Here is a 17,497-nt window from a genome sequence, read left to right on the forward strand (position 1 = left end):
TAAAAGATTTTATTTACTTATTCGACAGAGAGACAGCCAGCGAGAGAGGGAACACAAGCAGGGGGAGTGGGAGAGGAAGAAGCAGGCTCCCAGCGGAGGAGCCTGATGTGGGGCTCGATCCCAGAACGCCGGGATCACGCCCTGAGCCAAAGGCAGACGCTTAACTGCTGTGTCACCCAGGCGCCCCAATGTTTTTCTAATCATGATTTCATACCCAGGCATCGTAATGCACACTTTGCGCTAGGATCATCTTTAACAATTGTTGATGTAAATCTACAGGGTCAGGTATCTCCTTGATAATTTCAAGGGTTTGAGGCCAGTTTCTCATCAAGTCTAACGAGACTCCTGTTTGTAAACCTCACAATGTTACTGCAGTGGACCTGTTACTAGAAGGTGGGAAGTGTTAGCCCTGCCTTTTTCTTGTCGTTTGCTTGTGGTCTGCTTGTTGCCTGGGTAGTAGTATTTATTATGCAGTTTCTATAGAGATTCTTTTTCAGTCACTTGTCCATTTTATGAAGGCTGGGTTAGTTAAAGTAACAATATAGTCTGCGAGTCCATGTAACCAGGCCTATAAACCAACACGTGGCAATATTCTGAAAGCAGATGAGCAAGTGAAGGACCCACTGTCATTCTCTTGGCCTTGTAAGCTCTTGTTCTTTCCTAGGACAGCCCTTTATGACCCATGACCGTCTGCCCTTCCTTCACCCAGAGTGAGAGCATCGTTAGCCTGCCACATAATAAATGTCATGTTCGGCTTATTGCATACCTTTGTCATTAACATGTGTGCATGGGAGTTCTACTGTTCTCTTGTCACACCTCCAGGGAGCTTCTTACACATTCCATTTATTGAGACCACACTAAAAATAGTGCTAATTTAAGACGTAATCAGCACTGGTTTTTAACAGTGTGAAAATAAGACTTTCATTTTGCTTCTGAGTTATCATTGCTGTAACAGATGTTAAAAATGAGATCGTGTTATGCCATCTTTGTGTAAGAAGGGAGGGAAAATAAGAAGGTATATATCTGTTTATCTGAGCAAAAGAAACAGAGCAAAGATGCACGGTAGACTAATGAGGCTGATTATCTATAGGCCATGGGGAGATGGGGTGGAAGGGATAGAGGGAAAGAGGGCAGAGAACAACACTTCTCTGAATGTACCCTTTGTATATTCCTCACGCTTGGAAGCATGTTTCCCATACTCAATGATGACAACAAACAAACAAATATAATCAACCCAGATGGGGCAAAAACCCTAAAACTTAATACAAATAAAAACAAATTAAGCCGTATTTCAAATGAATAACATGATCCCATTGAAAGAAGTAGGGAAACATGAATCCAAGTAACTTTTGACAGACATTTGGACTATATGCTCTCAGGCTAAAGGCAAAAGTGCTGCAAGGAGGTATTAGACTCTAATTAGTAGGCTTCCTCTTCATAAGGACATGGCTTAATAATTCTTAAATTGTTTTCTATACATTTTCGAATTGAGCAACTCAGTCAATGTTCTGTGGCTATTGGAAGCCATGTTTCTCACTGTTGGAGAAGAGAGTTACAAACGTGAAAAGGGGAAAAGATTATTGAATGAACTCTGAGATATTGGATGGAGGTATTTGGAAACTCATGGGTTTTCATATATTTAGATAGCTGGTTAAAGAAATGGATATAGGTATATGTGGGAATAGGTGATAAGTAGGAAGATAGACAGACAGACAGATGTATGTGTGTATGAGTATACATACAACTATCCCCCAGCCCTGTCTCCTGAGAGGAGAAGCAACATTTCAATAGTGCCCAGATCTTAGTTTCTAAAATTCTGATTTTTTTTTTACTCACAGCCCTTTTGACAACAAATGTGTGGGGTTCTCCCCACCACATACCAACCTATTCTCTATCTCTCTGGACACCCACGAGGTGTCCTACAATCCAAGTCAATTGTGACACTAAGTAGCAGGAGCTTGAGTACAGACCCTGCAGGTGAAGGGCTTAGTCAGTCTCACAAGATTGCCTCCATATCAGATGCCAGTTGTGAGCCCCGGGCCTCCTGTACTTCTGACCAAATGGCTGTAAATCAGAGGTTTCTCTGACCCCCCTCTTCAGGTGGGATTTGCTAGTGTGGCTCACAGAACTCAGGAAAGTACTTTATTTATTATGACTCTATTATAAAGGCTATTATAAAGGATATAAATCAACAGTCAGATGAAAAGTTACATAGGACGAGGTCTGGAAGGATCTCAGGAGCCCGGTCACTGTGGAGTTCAGGTGCGCCACCCTCCCATCACATGGATGCATTAGGCAACCCAGAAGCTCTCTGAACCCCACGGTCTAGGCGTACTTAAGGAATTTTAATTACACAGGCAAAATTGATTAAATCATTGCTCTTGGTGATTGAACTCAACCTCTAGCCTCTCCCAACTCCCTAGGGTTGGGCTGAAAGTTCCAACCCTCACATCATGGCTTGGTCTTTCTGGTGACCAGACTCCATCCTGAAACTACGTCGGAGCCCCCAACTACCAGTCACATCATAAGTATACAAAAGACACTTTTCACATGAGGGATTCCAAGCGTTTTAGAAACCATGTGCTAGGAACCAGCGACAAAGACCAAATAAATATTTCCCATTATATCATAATTTTTAAATATCATTCTTCACTGAAAAAATCTAGGTTCCTTGAAGAAAGGGCTGGAACAGGAAAAATACAAGGTGTTCCTGGAACATCTTATTGAGCCAAAACGCATGTAAATGCTCAAAGAATGATAGGGCCATGTTAGAAACACAACAGCCATTCTAAAGGGGCTTCCATCAGCCAAATCTGGAACAATTGGAACATCAAAAGAGATAACAATAGTAAAACATAACCCATTGAATAAAGTAAGAATCCACGAGTTCACATGGATTAATTAATTAATTAATTAACTGAAGAGAAAGGAAAGCTCTTAGAGTGGAAAGCCAACTAATGCATATTGAAGGAATGATAGAAAATCACCGTCTGGCAGCCTTCCTCAAAATAATTGATTCAGGAAGAATCATCAATGTATTCTAAAACTAGTGGGTGGAAGTTGGAGGACTAATGGGGTATTTAAATAGTCTTGAAGTATCTTCCTACAAAGTATTTATTAATAACAAAGTATAAAAGAGTAACTCACAGTGGTGAAACCTGGCAGCCCCCCTTTACCGAATGATCAAAGTTAGTATTTCCAATATTGGGGCTATTTGAGAGCACGTGTCTTCTGAGAGGGAGCCCTGAGGACTCTGCGACGCTCCTGCGGTGTTCTTGCCAAAGTGCTTGCACGTGAACAGTGTACGACCTGAATTCAATCATGAAGAGCAAGCAGACAAATCCAGATGAAGGAATGTTGTCCAAAATCACTGGCCTGCACTTATCAAAAATGTCAGTGTAATATATGAAACATAAAATAAAACTCAGCAACTCTCCCAGATTGAAGGAGACTGCAGACATTGCAATGCAATGTATGATTTTGGATTTCCTTTTTCTATAATGCATATTATTGAGACAATTGGTGAAAACTGAATAAGGTCTGTAAATTAGGTTTTCTAATGTGTTGTTAATTTCCTGATTTTGATCATTGTATGTGGTTATGTACAAGAATTCTTTGTTTTTACGAAATGCACCCAAACTTATTTACAGGTAAAGGGGCATGTCTATATCTTACTCTTACAGTTCAGAGAAAAATAAAGAGACAAAGAGGGTAAAGCCAATGTAGTAAAATGTTAACATTTGAGAAATCTGGGTGATGGATAGATAAGAAATTTTGTACTATTTTTGCACCTTTGCTGTAAGTCTGACATTATGTCCAAATAAAAGAAAAATTAAAATGAACTGTAGTATGACCAGAAAGGAAAAGCAGGGTACTGATCGAGAAGACAAGACAGGGTCTGAAGAAGGTAATTGTGGTCTGCTTCTGCTCAGGTCACACCCTTGACTGCTTTGAAGTTTGCTGAGCTCTCTGTGAAAGCGGGCTTCCCAAAGGGGGTAATCAACATCATTCCAGGCTCAGGTAAGCCATCAAAGGACCCACTTGACTGTAACTAATGAATGGTTCAGGAGTAGCTGAGTGGCTATTTTCCCGCTGGAATCTTGCCCTGACCTACAACTACAGTATATTAAAGCTAAATACAGTTCACTGAACAGTTAACTTAAGAATAAATATATTTGCCATGTGCTAAAAATCTTAAAGTAGAAATATAATGGTGGATGAGTAGGGTGAGAGGAGCAGAAATTGTACATTGTAAAACTATCATAAGATAGCATGTTTCAACTTTTTAAAATTGCTTTGGAAGATGAAAAACCAAGGCTTACCCATCTTTTGGGGGGCTGATAATTGCACGAAGGACATTATCTAGACTTTTGTCAGTTTGTAATTGATACAGAAAATGCAAAACTAAGAGAGTTTCGAAATCCACTTCAATGAATTCAAAACCACTCGCACCATAAGGGCTTGAGTCATGTTTTAATTCATGTTTTATTCCCTAATTCTGCAGGTGGCATAGCAGGGCAACGCCTTTCTGAACATCCTGATATCCGCAAACTTGGTTTCACTGGGTCCACTGCTATTGGCAAACAGATCATGAAGAGGTATTGGTTTTAGTGTGCTCGTTTGCTGCAGACCCTAGCAAACCAGGTTTTCGTCTTGCTTTTTGCTTTCTTTTTAAAGATTTTATTTTATTTATTTGACAGTGACAGCCAGCGAGAGAGGGAACACAAGCAGGGGGAGTGGGAGAGGAAGAAGCAGGCTCATAGCAGAGGAGCCTGATGTGGGGCTTGATCCCAGAACGCCGGGATCACGCCCTGAGCCGAAGGCAGACGCTTAATGACTGCGCCACCCAGGCGCCCCTGCTTTTTGCTTTCTTATGCAGAGTGTGTTTGGAGGGAGAAAACCCACACCCAATTTAGAAGAGAAATCTACTTATCACTGCAGGGTATTGAACTATTTTCATATAATAAAAAATTTCCAAAGCACGAAGCCCATAATCAGTAAAAACCGGAGTCATATTGGAATTCTGCCCCACTGGTAGCTATGACAATCCAGCACGAAAAATTTTTCTGTACTAAAGCTGTGGCCCAGATTGGTTTTGGAGCATAAGTAAGAAACCAAGACATAAATGACAAATATGAATTATTTATAAAATCAATTCCTAAAAAGCAGGAACATTGATTTTTTTTTTTTTTAAATTGCTGACAATCTAAATATCCAAAATAAGGCAGTGGTTGAAGTATGCCGGTGGAGTGCTGTGTAATCACGTTCAAGGAGCATTTTTAGTAACACTGAAAAATGTTGTTAAAAGGTAAATTGAGAGAAAAATTGGTTGATCCCAACCATGGTAAATAAGGCAAAGGCCATGGTTGGACATGGACCAGAAATAAGCATGTCAAAATGGTAAAAACAATGGGCATTGAGACATGGAATAGAATTTTGTGATTTTTTTTTTCTTCTTTCTGAATTTTTGGGGGTATTTTTTAATGTTTTCAGTATCAATACTTTTGCGAGTAGGGGAAAATAAATAATATGCTTCTAAAAATCGATATCTTGTTTCCCTAATGCTCCAGGAATCTGGTTAGAGGTTAGATTCCCTGCCAGGCCTTTATGTAACCAAAATTCTTATACCTAAAGAATCCGAATTTACCCATGAGGATGTCTAATTATTTGATCACAGAATTAAGAAAAACCTTTTTATTATGGAAAATTTCTAATACATACAAAGCACACGGAATAGTGTCATGAACTCCCATGTGCCCATCACCAGGCTTCAACAGCTACCACCATTCTATCACTCCTATTTTGTCTTTGTTTTTTTTTTTTTTTTAAAGATTTTATTTATTCGACAGAGAAAGACAGCCAGCGAGAGAGGGAACACAAGCAGGGGGAGTGGGAGAGGAAGAAGCAGGCTCATAGCGGAAGAGCCTGATGTGGGGCTCGATCCCGTAATGCCGGGATCACGCCCTGAGCCGAAGGCAGACGCTCAACCGCTGTGCCACCCAGGCACCCCCCTATTTTGTCTTTGAATACGTTTCTTAATATTTCTGAGGTTCAACTATGTTTTCCATGCTAAGTGGTAATTTATAGCTAAAAAGGTGAGACAAAGGATGTTCATTTCCTATTTATTTTCCTCTAGCTGTGCTGTGAGCAACTTGAAGAAAGTTTCCCTTGAACTTGGTGGCAAATCCCCACTTATAATATTCAATGACTGTGAACTTGACAAGGCCGTGCGAATGGTAAGAGTGGGTCGAATCCCACCAAATAGGTGCCTACTTCTAAAACGTGTCTCATCTCCCTTTTTACCAGAAATCTAAACAGAAACCGTTCTCTCAATGCTTAGATTGGGGACTGCGCAAAGCACTTAATTTTAAAAATGGTATCTTCATAGTTCGTATCATTAAGGTGTTTTTAAAACTTGCGGGACAGGAGAATCTTTCTAAACATTCATGATTTATACAAACTGATGTCAAGATTTTTTTTTTTAAAGATTTTATTTATTTATTTGACAGAGATAGAGACAGCCAGAGAGAGAGGGAACACAAGCAGGGGGAGTGGGAGAGGAAGAAGCAGGCTCACAGCAGAGGAGCCTGATGTGGGGCTCGATCACGCCCTGAGCCGAAGGCAGACACTTAACCGCTGTGCCACCCAGGTGCCCCTGATGTCAAGATTTTAAAAGCAAAATCTGGTGTACAAGTATTACATTGAAATGTATACAACAACGCAGATTTTCTTACAACCTAAAATTTGTCCTCAGTGGTGTGTCCTTATGGCTACCCACACTTTTTTTTTAAGTGCTCCTGGACAGAAAGGGTAAAGGAGAAACAAAACCCCTACAAACACACTAGATCAAAGCTCTAAGTATCTCTAAGCAATTCTCCTCACTAGCTGTAGGCCAAGACATTGTGTTTTTCTATGATTTCTGTTTGTCTGCTGTCTTCCGATAATACCTAATTCTTGGTGCATGCGATGTTACGATAATCCAAAGTACTGTTAATATTTTCTCTTCTGCTGCTGAAGGGCATGGGGGCAGTGTTTTTCAACAAAGGAGAGAATTGCATTGCAGCTGGACGGTTGTTTGTGGAAGAATCCATCCACGACAAATTTGTGACAAGAGTGGTAAGAAATCTTCACATTTGTTCTAAGAGTTGTATAGAAACTGCTTTTTACCTGAAAAGGACTTCTGGCATTATTGATGAATTTTGAGGTATGATGTTAGTACTGTGATATGTGTATATACATATGTATATATTTAAACACCATAGTCCTTATCTTTCAGAGCTACTTTCTGACATATCGACAGAGGAAATTATACGATGTCTAGACTTTGCTTCAAAATAACCCTGGAGGGGAGGAAGTTAACGGGGGAATAAATTGGCCATGAGTGGTAATTGTTGAAGCCGGGTGATGAGTACATGGCGTTTCATTATATCATCTACTTTTATATGTATTTACAATTTTTCCATAGTAAAAAAGTATAGGTCTCTATAAAAAGAAAACTTAAGAGCTTATATTACCTATACCTTGCTCTGCATTTATAGTAAATTATATCTTTGACACTTACGGGAGATATACTCCTAGTTTTCTGTAAATTCCTGAATTGACTATGAGAGAGATATCACTAGATCCTTGCATATCCTCAGTACAACGTTACTGGGACAGAATATCATTTCCTCCACTAACATTGGCTAGATAGATAGATAGATACGCACACACACACACATATGTACCTACCCCCTATAGATTGGTCGTGATTCTATAAACATGAGACCAAAAGCCACTTATAGAACTATTAAGATGAATTCTGTGGCTAGAATAAACTATAATAAACTATGCCATTATTATGGTAATAGTAATCATGAATTTGTTTATATTTGGAAAACCAGCACCCAGCTTCTTTTTTTCCGAGTCAGTCCCCCCTCCCCATTCCCAAGAAGCAAAAGCATTCTTTCTTCGTGAGAATGGAAAACACGGAAGACATATGGCGGGGCAGGTGGTGGGCGGTGGCCACCTCCTGAACATCCCTCTAATTCAGTTTTGTGCTACAGTAAAATACAAGTTACAGGGCTTTCACAGCTTCAATGTGTGGACACTTCAAATGCTGAGACCAGAAATGTCAAGAGTCGACCTTATCAGTCCATCAGTAAACGGGTTTTGCACACATGCAACTGGTATTCATTTACTCACTCAGCAGCTAATTCTTTTTTTTAATTTTATTTATTTTTTAATTTATTTTTTAAAATAATTTTTATTTTGTTATATTAGTGACCATACAGTACATCCCCAGTTTTTGATGCAGTGTTCCATAATTCGTTAGTTGCGTATAACACCCAGTGCACCGTGCAATACGTGCCCTCCTTACTACCCATCACCGGCCTGTCCCATTCCCCCACCCCCCTCCCCTCTGAAGCCCTCAGTTTGTTTCCCAGAGTCCACAGTAACAGAAGGGGGAATGAACCATGAGAGACTGTGGACTCAGCAGCTATATCCTGAGTACTTCCTGAGGGAGTCTTGCTCTGCCCAAATTAAAATTCATGGCCCTGCTGGGTGGTGGTAACTCTCATTCTTTCTTCTTATTGGAATTGGACTTAACCTTAGAAAATGTGTAAGTAGATTAAGGTAAGTGAGGTGCACGGGGACGATCACATAGAGAGTGAAGGACATTGCATAATGAAGATGGCTTTTCATTGGAACATTCTAGCAATTCCTCTGGCATGGCTATGCCATGAACATTTCAGAAGGGCAGGCTGCTACATCTGGGGAGAGGAAAAAGATAACCATGTGGCCATTTTAGAAATTCTTCTGTCCTGAAGAGTACAAGTGTGTTCTATTAACAAAAATTCCAGAACATCAGGCTTGCTATTTTAATGGATTAACACTCAGGATAATTTGAATGTAACATTGTAGCTTACGGTCTGTTAGAACTCAGTGGTTAACAGCATGGGCTTTCAAGTCAGGAAGACTCTACTGTCTTTAGTGGTTGAGTGTGTTAAGTCACTGAACCTGTCTAAGCCTCAGTTTCTCCATCTGTAAGATGGAAATAATAAATACCCTCCTCCAGTGCTTCCGTGAAGAGTAAGCGACAACACATCTTTTGACGGCTTAGTACGACACCCCCCACACTGTAGAAGCTAGCCGAGGGTATCCATTACTGTTATTAACAGTCAATTGTGTTTTGTGACCTGGGTGACAAACAGGTGGAAGAAGTTAAAAAGATGAAAATTGGTGATCCACTTGACAGATCCACCGATCACGGGCCCCAAAATCATCAGGCCCATCTGGAAAAGCTTCTGCAATACTGTGAAGCTGGGGTGAAAGAAGGGGCCACCCTGGTGTACGGGGGAAGACAAGTCCACAGGCCAGGTAAGACCAGCGCCACAGCAGCACTGGCTTCTGAAGTTGGAATGGATGGTAACGGTTTTCGCTGCAGCCCCATCTTGCCTCGAAAGTAAAGAGTAGCATTTATGTTATGATCACAAGAATTCGTTTTCGGATACCACTTGGCCACTTACACACTGGATACCTTGGACATGACAATTTTTCTGAGCCTTAGTTTCCTCCTGTGTAACATGGGATGAAGTGTGCACACCCTGCTTTACGAGGCTGTGGAAATCCAATCACAAAATGGACGTGACAGGCCCTTGGCGGTCCAGTAAGCAGGTGTAATGGACAACTGTGTTATTCTGGTGCTGGTGACCTTGACTCCTGGAGCTGTGAGATGTAATCTTAACCAGGATAGCCTGGGAAGGATTTATTCCTATTGTCTAAAGCTGTACCTGTTACTGAAATATGGGAATGGCTCCATGTCACGATACCCCAAAGGAAAGAAAGACAAACAACAACTTCAAAACCCCATTTTTCACTGCTGTAGGGGGATTGGGCTCCAACACCTTACTCTGAAAGTTGATCATTAGAAGGGGAAAATTTAACATGTGTCTGTGTTTCTTGCATGAACTGAATTTCTGGGTAAACTGAGTAGCTGATAAAGGAGACTTTTTTTTAACAGAGGAATTTCTGCTAATTAATGTAGAAAAAAAATGATGGAATAGAAAGATCACCACTGCGTACCCCTAATTGAATGAAATGATTGATTCAGGCAGTTATCATCAAGGGAGGCTCAAGTTATTGGGAGAGAGGTTGATGGGGACTGAGAATGTGCAAGGCACCAAAGGTTCTCCCCCAAGATCACTTGGCAGTTTCAAGGGGAAAAACACAGTTTTACAATAGAGAGGTGAAGTCGTCACTGCTTGGACCACACTGGTCAGTCTAAGCAACAGTGAAAGCAGGACAGCCGGGTGTGATGTGTCTCCTAGGAGATGCAGCGTGTAACACGTCGCATCACCTCTGCAGTATTCAGTTTAACCTGAATCTAATTGTGTCTCGAGGTCAAACTTCCCACTTATGAGAAATAAAGGGGACAGGGGAACAAATTAAAATGTCATCCCAAGGAAACAAAGACAAATCTAAATGCAATATATTCTGCAGGACAGCTAACGCGGTCTGTTTCACAAGTCAGCGACATGAAAAATTAGGGGTGGAATGTTCTAGATGAAAGGACCCTTAAGAGATCTAACGAGTGAATGCCACATGTAGAATTTATTGGAGGCCTGAATCAACCAAATCAACTGTAGAAAAGATACTTTTGAGAAAAAAATGGAACCATAAATCATGAAAAAGGAATTAGCACTAATTTTGTTAGATGTGATAACATATTGTGGTAGGTAAGAAAATGCCTTATTTTTTTACAGATTTGTACTGAAACACAAATATACAGTACAAAAATACATTTGTACTGAAAGCTATAACCTCTGGAATTTGCTTTTAATTATATCAGCAAGGGAAAAAAATGAATCAAATATAGCAAAATATGAGTAGATATTTATTTTATGAGTCACGATACTACTTCGTCTACTTTGACATATGTTTGAAATTTTTGTAATGAGTAGCTAAAAACACAAGAACCTAGGAATGCTCATGCCAAATAGGAAAAGGAAAGCCTGTTTGGTTTTATTGACGCAGAAGGAAAGGAAAAAAAAATTATGGTGTAATTAAATGAGAGAACTATTAATTAAAAATTAATTACCCTATAATTGATGATCTTTTCTGTTTTTCAAATAGGCTTTTTTATGGAACCAACTGTTTTCACAGATGTGGAAGACCACATGTATCTTGCCAAAGAGGAGTCATTTGGGCCTATTATGGTCATTTCTAAATTCCAAAATGGGTATGTTCTTCAGGCACAATTTAACAGGTTTTGACTAGATAAGTGTTTTTTTTCTCCTGCCATTGTGCTAATACACAGACCATAAAATCAACGAACATGTAATGCTCAATTATATAACAATAACTGACTTAAATAATTAGAAGAGAAGGCTAACCAATGTCGATTGTTATGTATTTTTGCTTCTTAGCTTAAATCAATGGCTGACAGTATGGAATTTTCGCTGACTACATTTAGTTTTTGTACAACCAACACTTGAAATGTCTCTCCAACAAGATAAGTACCTAAGAATAACAGAACTAGTTTTTACATTTACATTTCAAGGGAAGGCAGCATCTGTGAAATGCGATTTTCCCAAGAAAACAGCATTGCCTTCATAGGGGATTATGCCCCCCAAAGCCTAATACTGAACTTTTTGTAAGATGTCCACAATCACCATATAATCACCCATCAAGGATGGTTCATTATAGTGCAGGAAACTCTCCAAAGTGTTTAGCGGATCAGAGAGGCTCGTATGGTACCTGAGCTCATACAAGAATATTTAATACAATAGACTCTCATGGTATACTGGGCAAAATTCTCCAGAATTCTGGTTTGAATGTTCCTTCAACAAATGAGAAGGTGGAAAACAACCAGAACACAGAGTTCAGAGGACTTCTTGGTCTTTGATAGAAATATCGTAAGATCTATGTGGGGACACTAAGCTATAGTGAGCAACTTTTTGACACACTGATCCAAGGATGCTCTATTCACCTTCTTTTTCTCATAAAGTTCCCCCATAGGATAGTCTTTGTGTTAAACGTGCAAATTTTATTTTTTTTTAAAGATTTTATTTATTTATTTATTTGAGAGAGAGAGGACACCAGCAGGGAGGAGGGGCAGAGGGAGAGGGAGAAGACCCCCCCCCCCAACCCCACCTTGAGCAGGGAGCCTGATGGCAGGGCTCCATCCCAGGACCCTGGGATCACAACCTGAGCCAAAGGCAGTTGCTTAACCGAATGAGCCACCCCAGGTCCCCAAACATGTAGATTTTAGAAGCCAGTTTTAGGGGTTATCAACCAGGATAAGTCACAGTTCCTATCTTTGAGGAATTTACCAGCTCACGGGGGAGACAGACAAGGAGATGGGCAATTAACCAGAGAGGGTCCAAGGCAGCCCCGGTGGGTGCCCAGCCCTCTGCCGCTGCCCCTGACGACCTCTACGGGCTTGGGCCAGTCTGAGCCTTGGTTTCTCTATCTGCAAAATTGGATGATTAATAGCATTTATCCTTTTGTGTCATGTTTGCTGATAGTGCTGTGGCCCTTGCTGTCCTTGTTATTATCCTAGGAGTAGGCAAGGTATTAGCCTCTCAAGTGGTGTCATCTCAAGAGTCCCCAACAAGTAATGGCATAAAGCCATCTTTCCACCATAGGCTCGTCAATAAATATGTGGGTTCCTACCGTGTGCAACGATCAAGAAGCGTGCGAGGTTTTAGCAGAGCCTCAATTCCCTCCAGGGTCAGTTCCACATTTCTTGTGCCAGCTTCAAACGGTGTATTGTCAGGATTACCTTGGAAAAATCCCTTCAAAGGCGACCACGTCGAAGCCTGGTCTGTCTGTCTCTCAAAAAAAGTCCAGCACGATTCGTTTTTCCTCCTGTTTGGGGACAGATCCTGTTTCTTTGCCAGAGCACCAGATGAACTCCTTGGCTTGCATTCAGTGGCCATGCCGTAGAACGTTCACGCAGTTTTAAACATTAGGATGACACGCATAAAGATGAGATACTCGTACCATGACAGACACGCTGGCACTGGACCCAACCGAGAGATGAACAGGGTCATGCCTCCACGTAGCTTACGAGTGAGCACATACTGAGTCAAAAGGCAGGGAAAGCAGGATTGAAGGGATAATTTGTATTTCCTTTTATTGAATTGTATTAATTGAATTCACTCTGGATGATCTAACACCAAGGTATAAAGAAGAATAAGAGGTCACCGTGCCCTCAGGGAGCTTCCAGTGTAGTTGGGGGGCGAACCACAAGTACACAAAGAGTTAAACCAAAACCCAGAGTTTGGAAGAATACATGCTCCCGATTATGGTTGACTTTCATTGAGCATCATACTGTGTTCCGGGCACCATTCGCTTATTTAATCCTCACGACAACGAGAAAGGCCCTTTTCTTATTACTGCTGTTTTGCAATAAACAAAGGCATCCGGAGATGAAGCTATTTGCCCAAGTTCACCCGGGGGCCTGGCTGCAGAGCCCTCTCACTGAGCCACTACACCCGACGGGCTCCCCGTGGCACTGGTGGGAGCTGGGAAGGCTTCAGGGCGAGGGGCTGAATGAATGAACCTGGAACTGTATTCCAAATCTGGAGAGATGGAGGGAAAGAGGGGGTGCTCTGCGAATACATCTAGAAGCGGGACTCGAGAGGGGAGGAGGTGAGAAGTCGTGAAGGAGAACCAAGAAGAGAATGGAAAAGATGACTTCAGATTTTAAAAGGTGTCACATGGTCTACATGAAAAATATAATAATAGAGTTATAATAGCTCATTGGGACTCTCTCTTGGTGTAAGCCTGGAATATTTCATTCATGAACACTTAAGCAAGTTGCGGTAGCGTTTTTCTGTTTCTAGCATGCAGGGGGAAACTGTTAGAACATAAAATGCGAATGATTCGCTTTACATTCAATGAAGTTTTGTCTTCCTAAAAACATCTTGTAGGGACATCGACGGAGTGTTGCAGCGAGCAAATAATACAGAGTACGGTCTGGCCTCCGGGGTTTTTACAAGAGACATCAGTAAAGCCATGTATGTGAGCGAGAGACTAGAAGCAGGAACTGTGTTTGTGAACACGTACAACAAGACGGACGTGGCAGCCCCTTTCGGGGGAGTGAAACAATCTGGCTTTGGGAAAGACTTAGGTATGCTCTGCTTTGCTCCTGCATGTTCCCTGTGTTTGCCTGTCACAGGGAAGTCTGTTTGATGTTCCCTGCACCGCTCGGGTCTTGTTTTGAAGGACATTTCCTATACGGCAGTTGGATCTGGGTTTCTCCGGGTGCTGACTGTGTTTTAATGTTAAACATTGTTAGCTAACGTCCATATAGAAAAGTACCCAAATTGCATGGAAAAGCGTTTTTCAAAGACCAAGATGAATGTTGAAAGGGGGGAGAAAAAAAACCCAAAAAACCCACTGGCAATATCTGTTAGCTAAAATATGCCTAGTTTTTTTTTACCTGACATTCAGCATGCACTTGGTTTAGCTTTCATGGGACCAAGTGAAACCAACAAAGGGAAGTGGGTGGAGGGCAAAAGCAGCTAGTTCCAAGAAGAAATCCTATCTGTAAGCTGCCTGGCAGTCTTTCAGAATCAATACTGCAATTGGCAGGGTTTTCTGGCAGTCTGGGAACTCAGATTTAGAGTTGCAGGAAGTCCAAAAGAGAATTCTCTGCAGGCAATGACACTACCACATTTCAAGTAACAGCTTACTTTGAATAGTAAGTATGGACCAGATCTTCTGCTAATTACTTTACCTGTAATAGCACAAGCAATCTTCACAGTAGCCCCGGGAGGGAGGTGCTATTATTATCCTTATTTTATAAACGGGGAAATTGGGGCTCAGAGAGGTTGGATAACTTGCCCAAAGTTACACAGCCGGTCACTGCTTGGAAAGAGAATTCCAAGCCAGGCAGTCTGCCTGCAGAGCCCACGTTCTTACTCCCCAGAGCCAATCCAGCACGTTGTTTCAAAAATGGAAATGTTCGTGATTTACTGATTTATTAGTCCACTAATAAAAGTTTGGTTAATGTGGGGTATTTTTACATTTTCTCTTTCCTGGTGACTTTTGGTAATGTTTCTGCACCAATAAAGCAGCTCCCATTTTAAATTCCATTGAGCTGAAGGTAAATGGTGTTTATCATAAAACAATAGAATTTGCCTAAATGGTTTCTTTCTCTCTCAATTTTAAGCTCCCTAAGCCCAGGGGTTCCCAGCCTTAGCCGCACATTGGATTACAGTCACCTGGGAGCTTTAAAAAATACAAAGATGTTGATTTAGTGGGTCTGGGGTGTGACCTGCGATTAGGAGTTTTAAAAGCTTCCCGGGGCAATTTTCCATTAAGGTTAAGTTGTTTTAGCTCAACTTCCAGAATCATATATTCATGAGTTGTCCTTGTGGTATTTGTGCCCTTTCACTGCCATGGAAATCAGTGATTTGTACGAGCTCAAAATAGAATAGAAACAGAAAGGCAAACCTACTGATTTTCTAGCCTGGATATACTCTTCTCTATACTATATAAATCAGGGAAACTGCATTATCTTTAAAATAAGATTACACCAGAGGCTCTCAAACTTTCTTTCTTCTGCTCAGTTCTGCTTCGTTTAATATAACCCGAAGGACAGTATCTTGGTCACTTCCATTCAGCCTAAATGGGGAAAGGATGGAGATGAGAGTTTGTGGTCAGGCAGGGAAAGGAGGTGAGAGCACATTTTCTGGCGGAGACTGACCAAGTCAGCACTGTTCCTCAGAAGACCTGATAGGTGGTCTAAGCCCTTACTCCTCAAAGTGCGGTCGTGGACCACGAGCATCCGCGTCATCGGGGGACGGTCACACATGCAGAATCTCAGGGCCGTCGCTGGATTTAATCAGACTCCGCAGTTTCATGAGGCCTTTGGGTGACTCACACGCACTTTACAGTTTGGGAAGCCCTGGCTTCGGCCACATTCTAGTCACTTAGCGACCTGCACGCCTACATCTGTATCCAAAGTCTGCTGGCATTGCATCCACTGGCCCATGAACTGTTTTTCTGTTCCCTAGGGGAGGAAGCTCTGAACGAATACCTCAAAACCAAGACGGTGACGCTGGAGTACTAGGGCCGTGCCGTCTTCGGGAACCCTCGGCAGCACCACGCCTGATCCCTCAACGCCCTTCAGAAGCCCGGGTGCGCTGAGGGACGAGGGACCAGCCACGAGCGAGAAAACACACACACGGACCATAAAGTGGGTCAGGGCCACGTGTCCAAGCATTTACACTTGTGCCTATTTTCTGATACACCTTTTATACTTTAAAACGATTTGTAGTTGTTGGGGGTTGACTACGTTGTATAACCCACATGTTTCTAAACCGCCAAGTTGCTTTTCCTCCCCACCGACACTAATCTAGCCATTGTTGTTCATCTTGAAAAATGTATCAGGCCGTTATCATGCACATGGTGCATTTGGGGGAGACTGCATAACATATGTAGGTTTTAACCTCTGAACTCTACCTATGGGGCTATTTAAAAAGATTTGCTATAATTTTTCTCTCAAGGAACAGTATATCCCGTAAGGAATGTGAAGCAAATTCCTTTTTTTTTTCATATTTGGACATAAGATACATCTTTGTGCCTTTTGATGTTCTATTTCCCACCTACTGTGATGGACAGCCAACCCAAAACGGTGCTTGAGTACTTACTAGATATGGGGTACTATGTGATGTTCTCAGGACATTTACCATAGACATACACTTACCATAGACAGCATTCAATGACATCAGCTCTGGCCCCAGATAGCTTAAATTCTAATAAATAGCTTTTAAAAAGTGAATTTTACAGGATGATATAGAGTGTAAATGGCCTTTGGAGGCTGGTCTTGGTTCATATCATACCATCTTGCCATGTGACTCGGGGAAACTTCCTCAACTTCCCCCAGCCTCAGTTTCCTTATCTGTCAAATGGGGAGAGTAATGCCTTCCTCAGGAGATTTATTCTGAGGAGTCAATGCAATAACAGCAGTACCTTGCATTGTGCTATGTTCATGGTCTTCGAGAAAAAATCAACTTTGCATCCCCCATCGCTATTTTAAAAATATATCGAGATAAACTAACTAGATGACTTAATTTCCCTACAGTCCTTTTCAGGGGTCACTGATTCCTCCACTCCGTTATTCCGACACGGCGCTTGGCGCAGCAGCGCTGGAAAAGGCCATGTCATGAAAAAGAGCAATGGTACGAGGGAAAGGACCGCTTTTCCTTCGGCAGCTCATTTGTTCTTCATTGAACATCTCGTTTTCCACTTTTCTACCTGCCGAGTCCGCTGTGTGACCACTGGTTGGGAGAGCTTAGGCAAGTTAGTTACCTGCTATCTCAGAGCGTTGGTATCTATAAAATGGGGATAAAGTCCCTGTCTCACGAGGTGCTGGAAGGATTCAGTGCGATGGTACGCATCACACACCTGACAAGCTGTTTGGACCACAGTCTACTGCACCCAAGAAATGGGAATTAGTACAATCCATGCAGGACTCACAAAATTGACTGTTGTCAGACAA

At 41.6% G+C, this 17,497-nt stretch overlaps 1 protein-coding gene across 1 annotated transcript in view; it reads left to right on the plus strand.

Moving 5' to 3' along the window:
* ALDH1L2 (aldehyde dehydrogenase 1 family member L2) overlaps positions 1–16,777 on the plus strand; it is a 54,456-nt gene extending 37,679 nt beyond the window's left edge. The window contains exons 16-23 of the mRNA XM_045779987.2: positions 3,933–4,020; positions 4,505–4,598; positions 6,137–6,236; positions 7,018–7,116; positions 9,195–9,360; positions 11,116–11,221; positions 13,920–14,119; positions 16,011–16,777. Coding sequence (XP_045635943.2) covers positions 3,933–4,020; positions 4,505–4,598; positions 6,137–6,236; positions 7,018–7,116; positions 9,195–9,360; positions 11,116–11,221; positions 13,920–14,119; positions 16,011–16,066 — 909 coding nt within the window. The 3' untranslated portion in view covers positions 16,067–16,777. The remainder of the gene's footprint in view (positions 1–3,932; positions 4,021–4,504; positions 4,599–6,136; positions 6,237–7,017; positions 7,117–9,194; positions 9,361–11,115; positions 11,222–13,919; positions 14,120–16,010) is intronic.
* The last annotated feature ends 720 nt before the right edge of the window (positions 16,778–17,497 follow it).

Source organism: Ursus americanus, chromosome 17 (assembly GCF_024610735.1).
Source record: "Ursus americanus isolate L20-20 chromosome 17, mUrsAme1.1.p, whole genome shotgun sequence".
NCBI lineage: Eukaryota > Metazoa > Chordata > Mammalia > Carnivora > Ursidae > Ursus > Ursus americanus.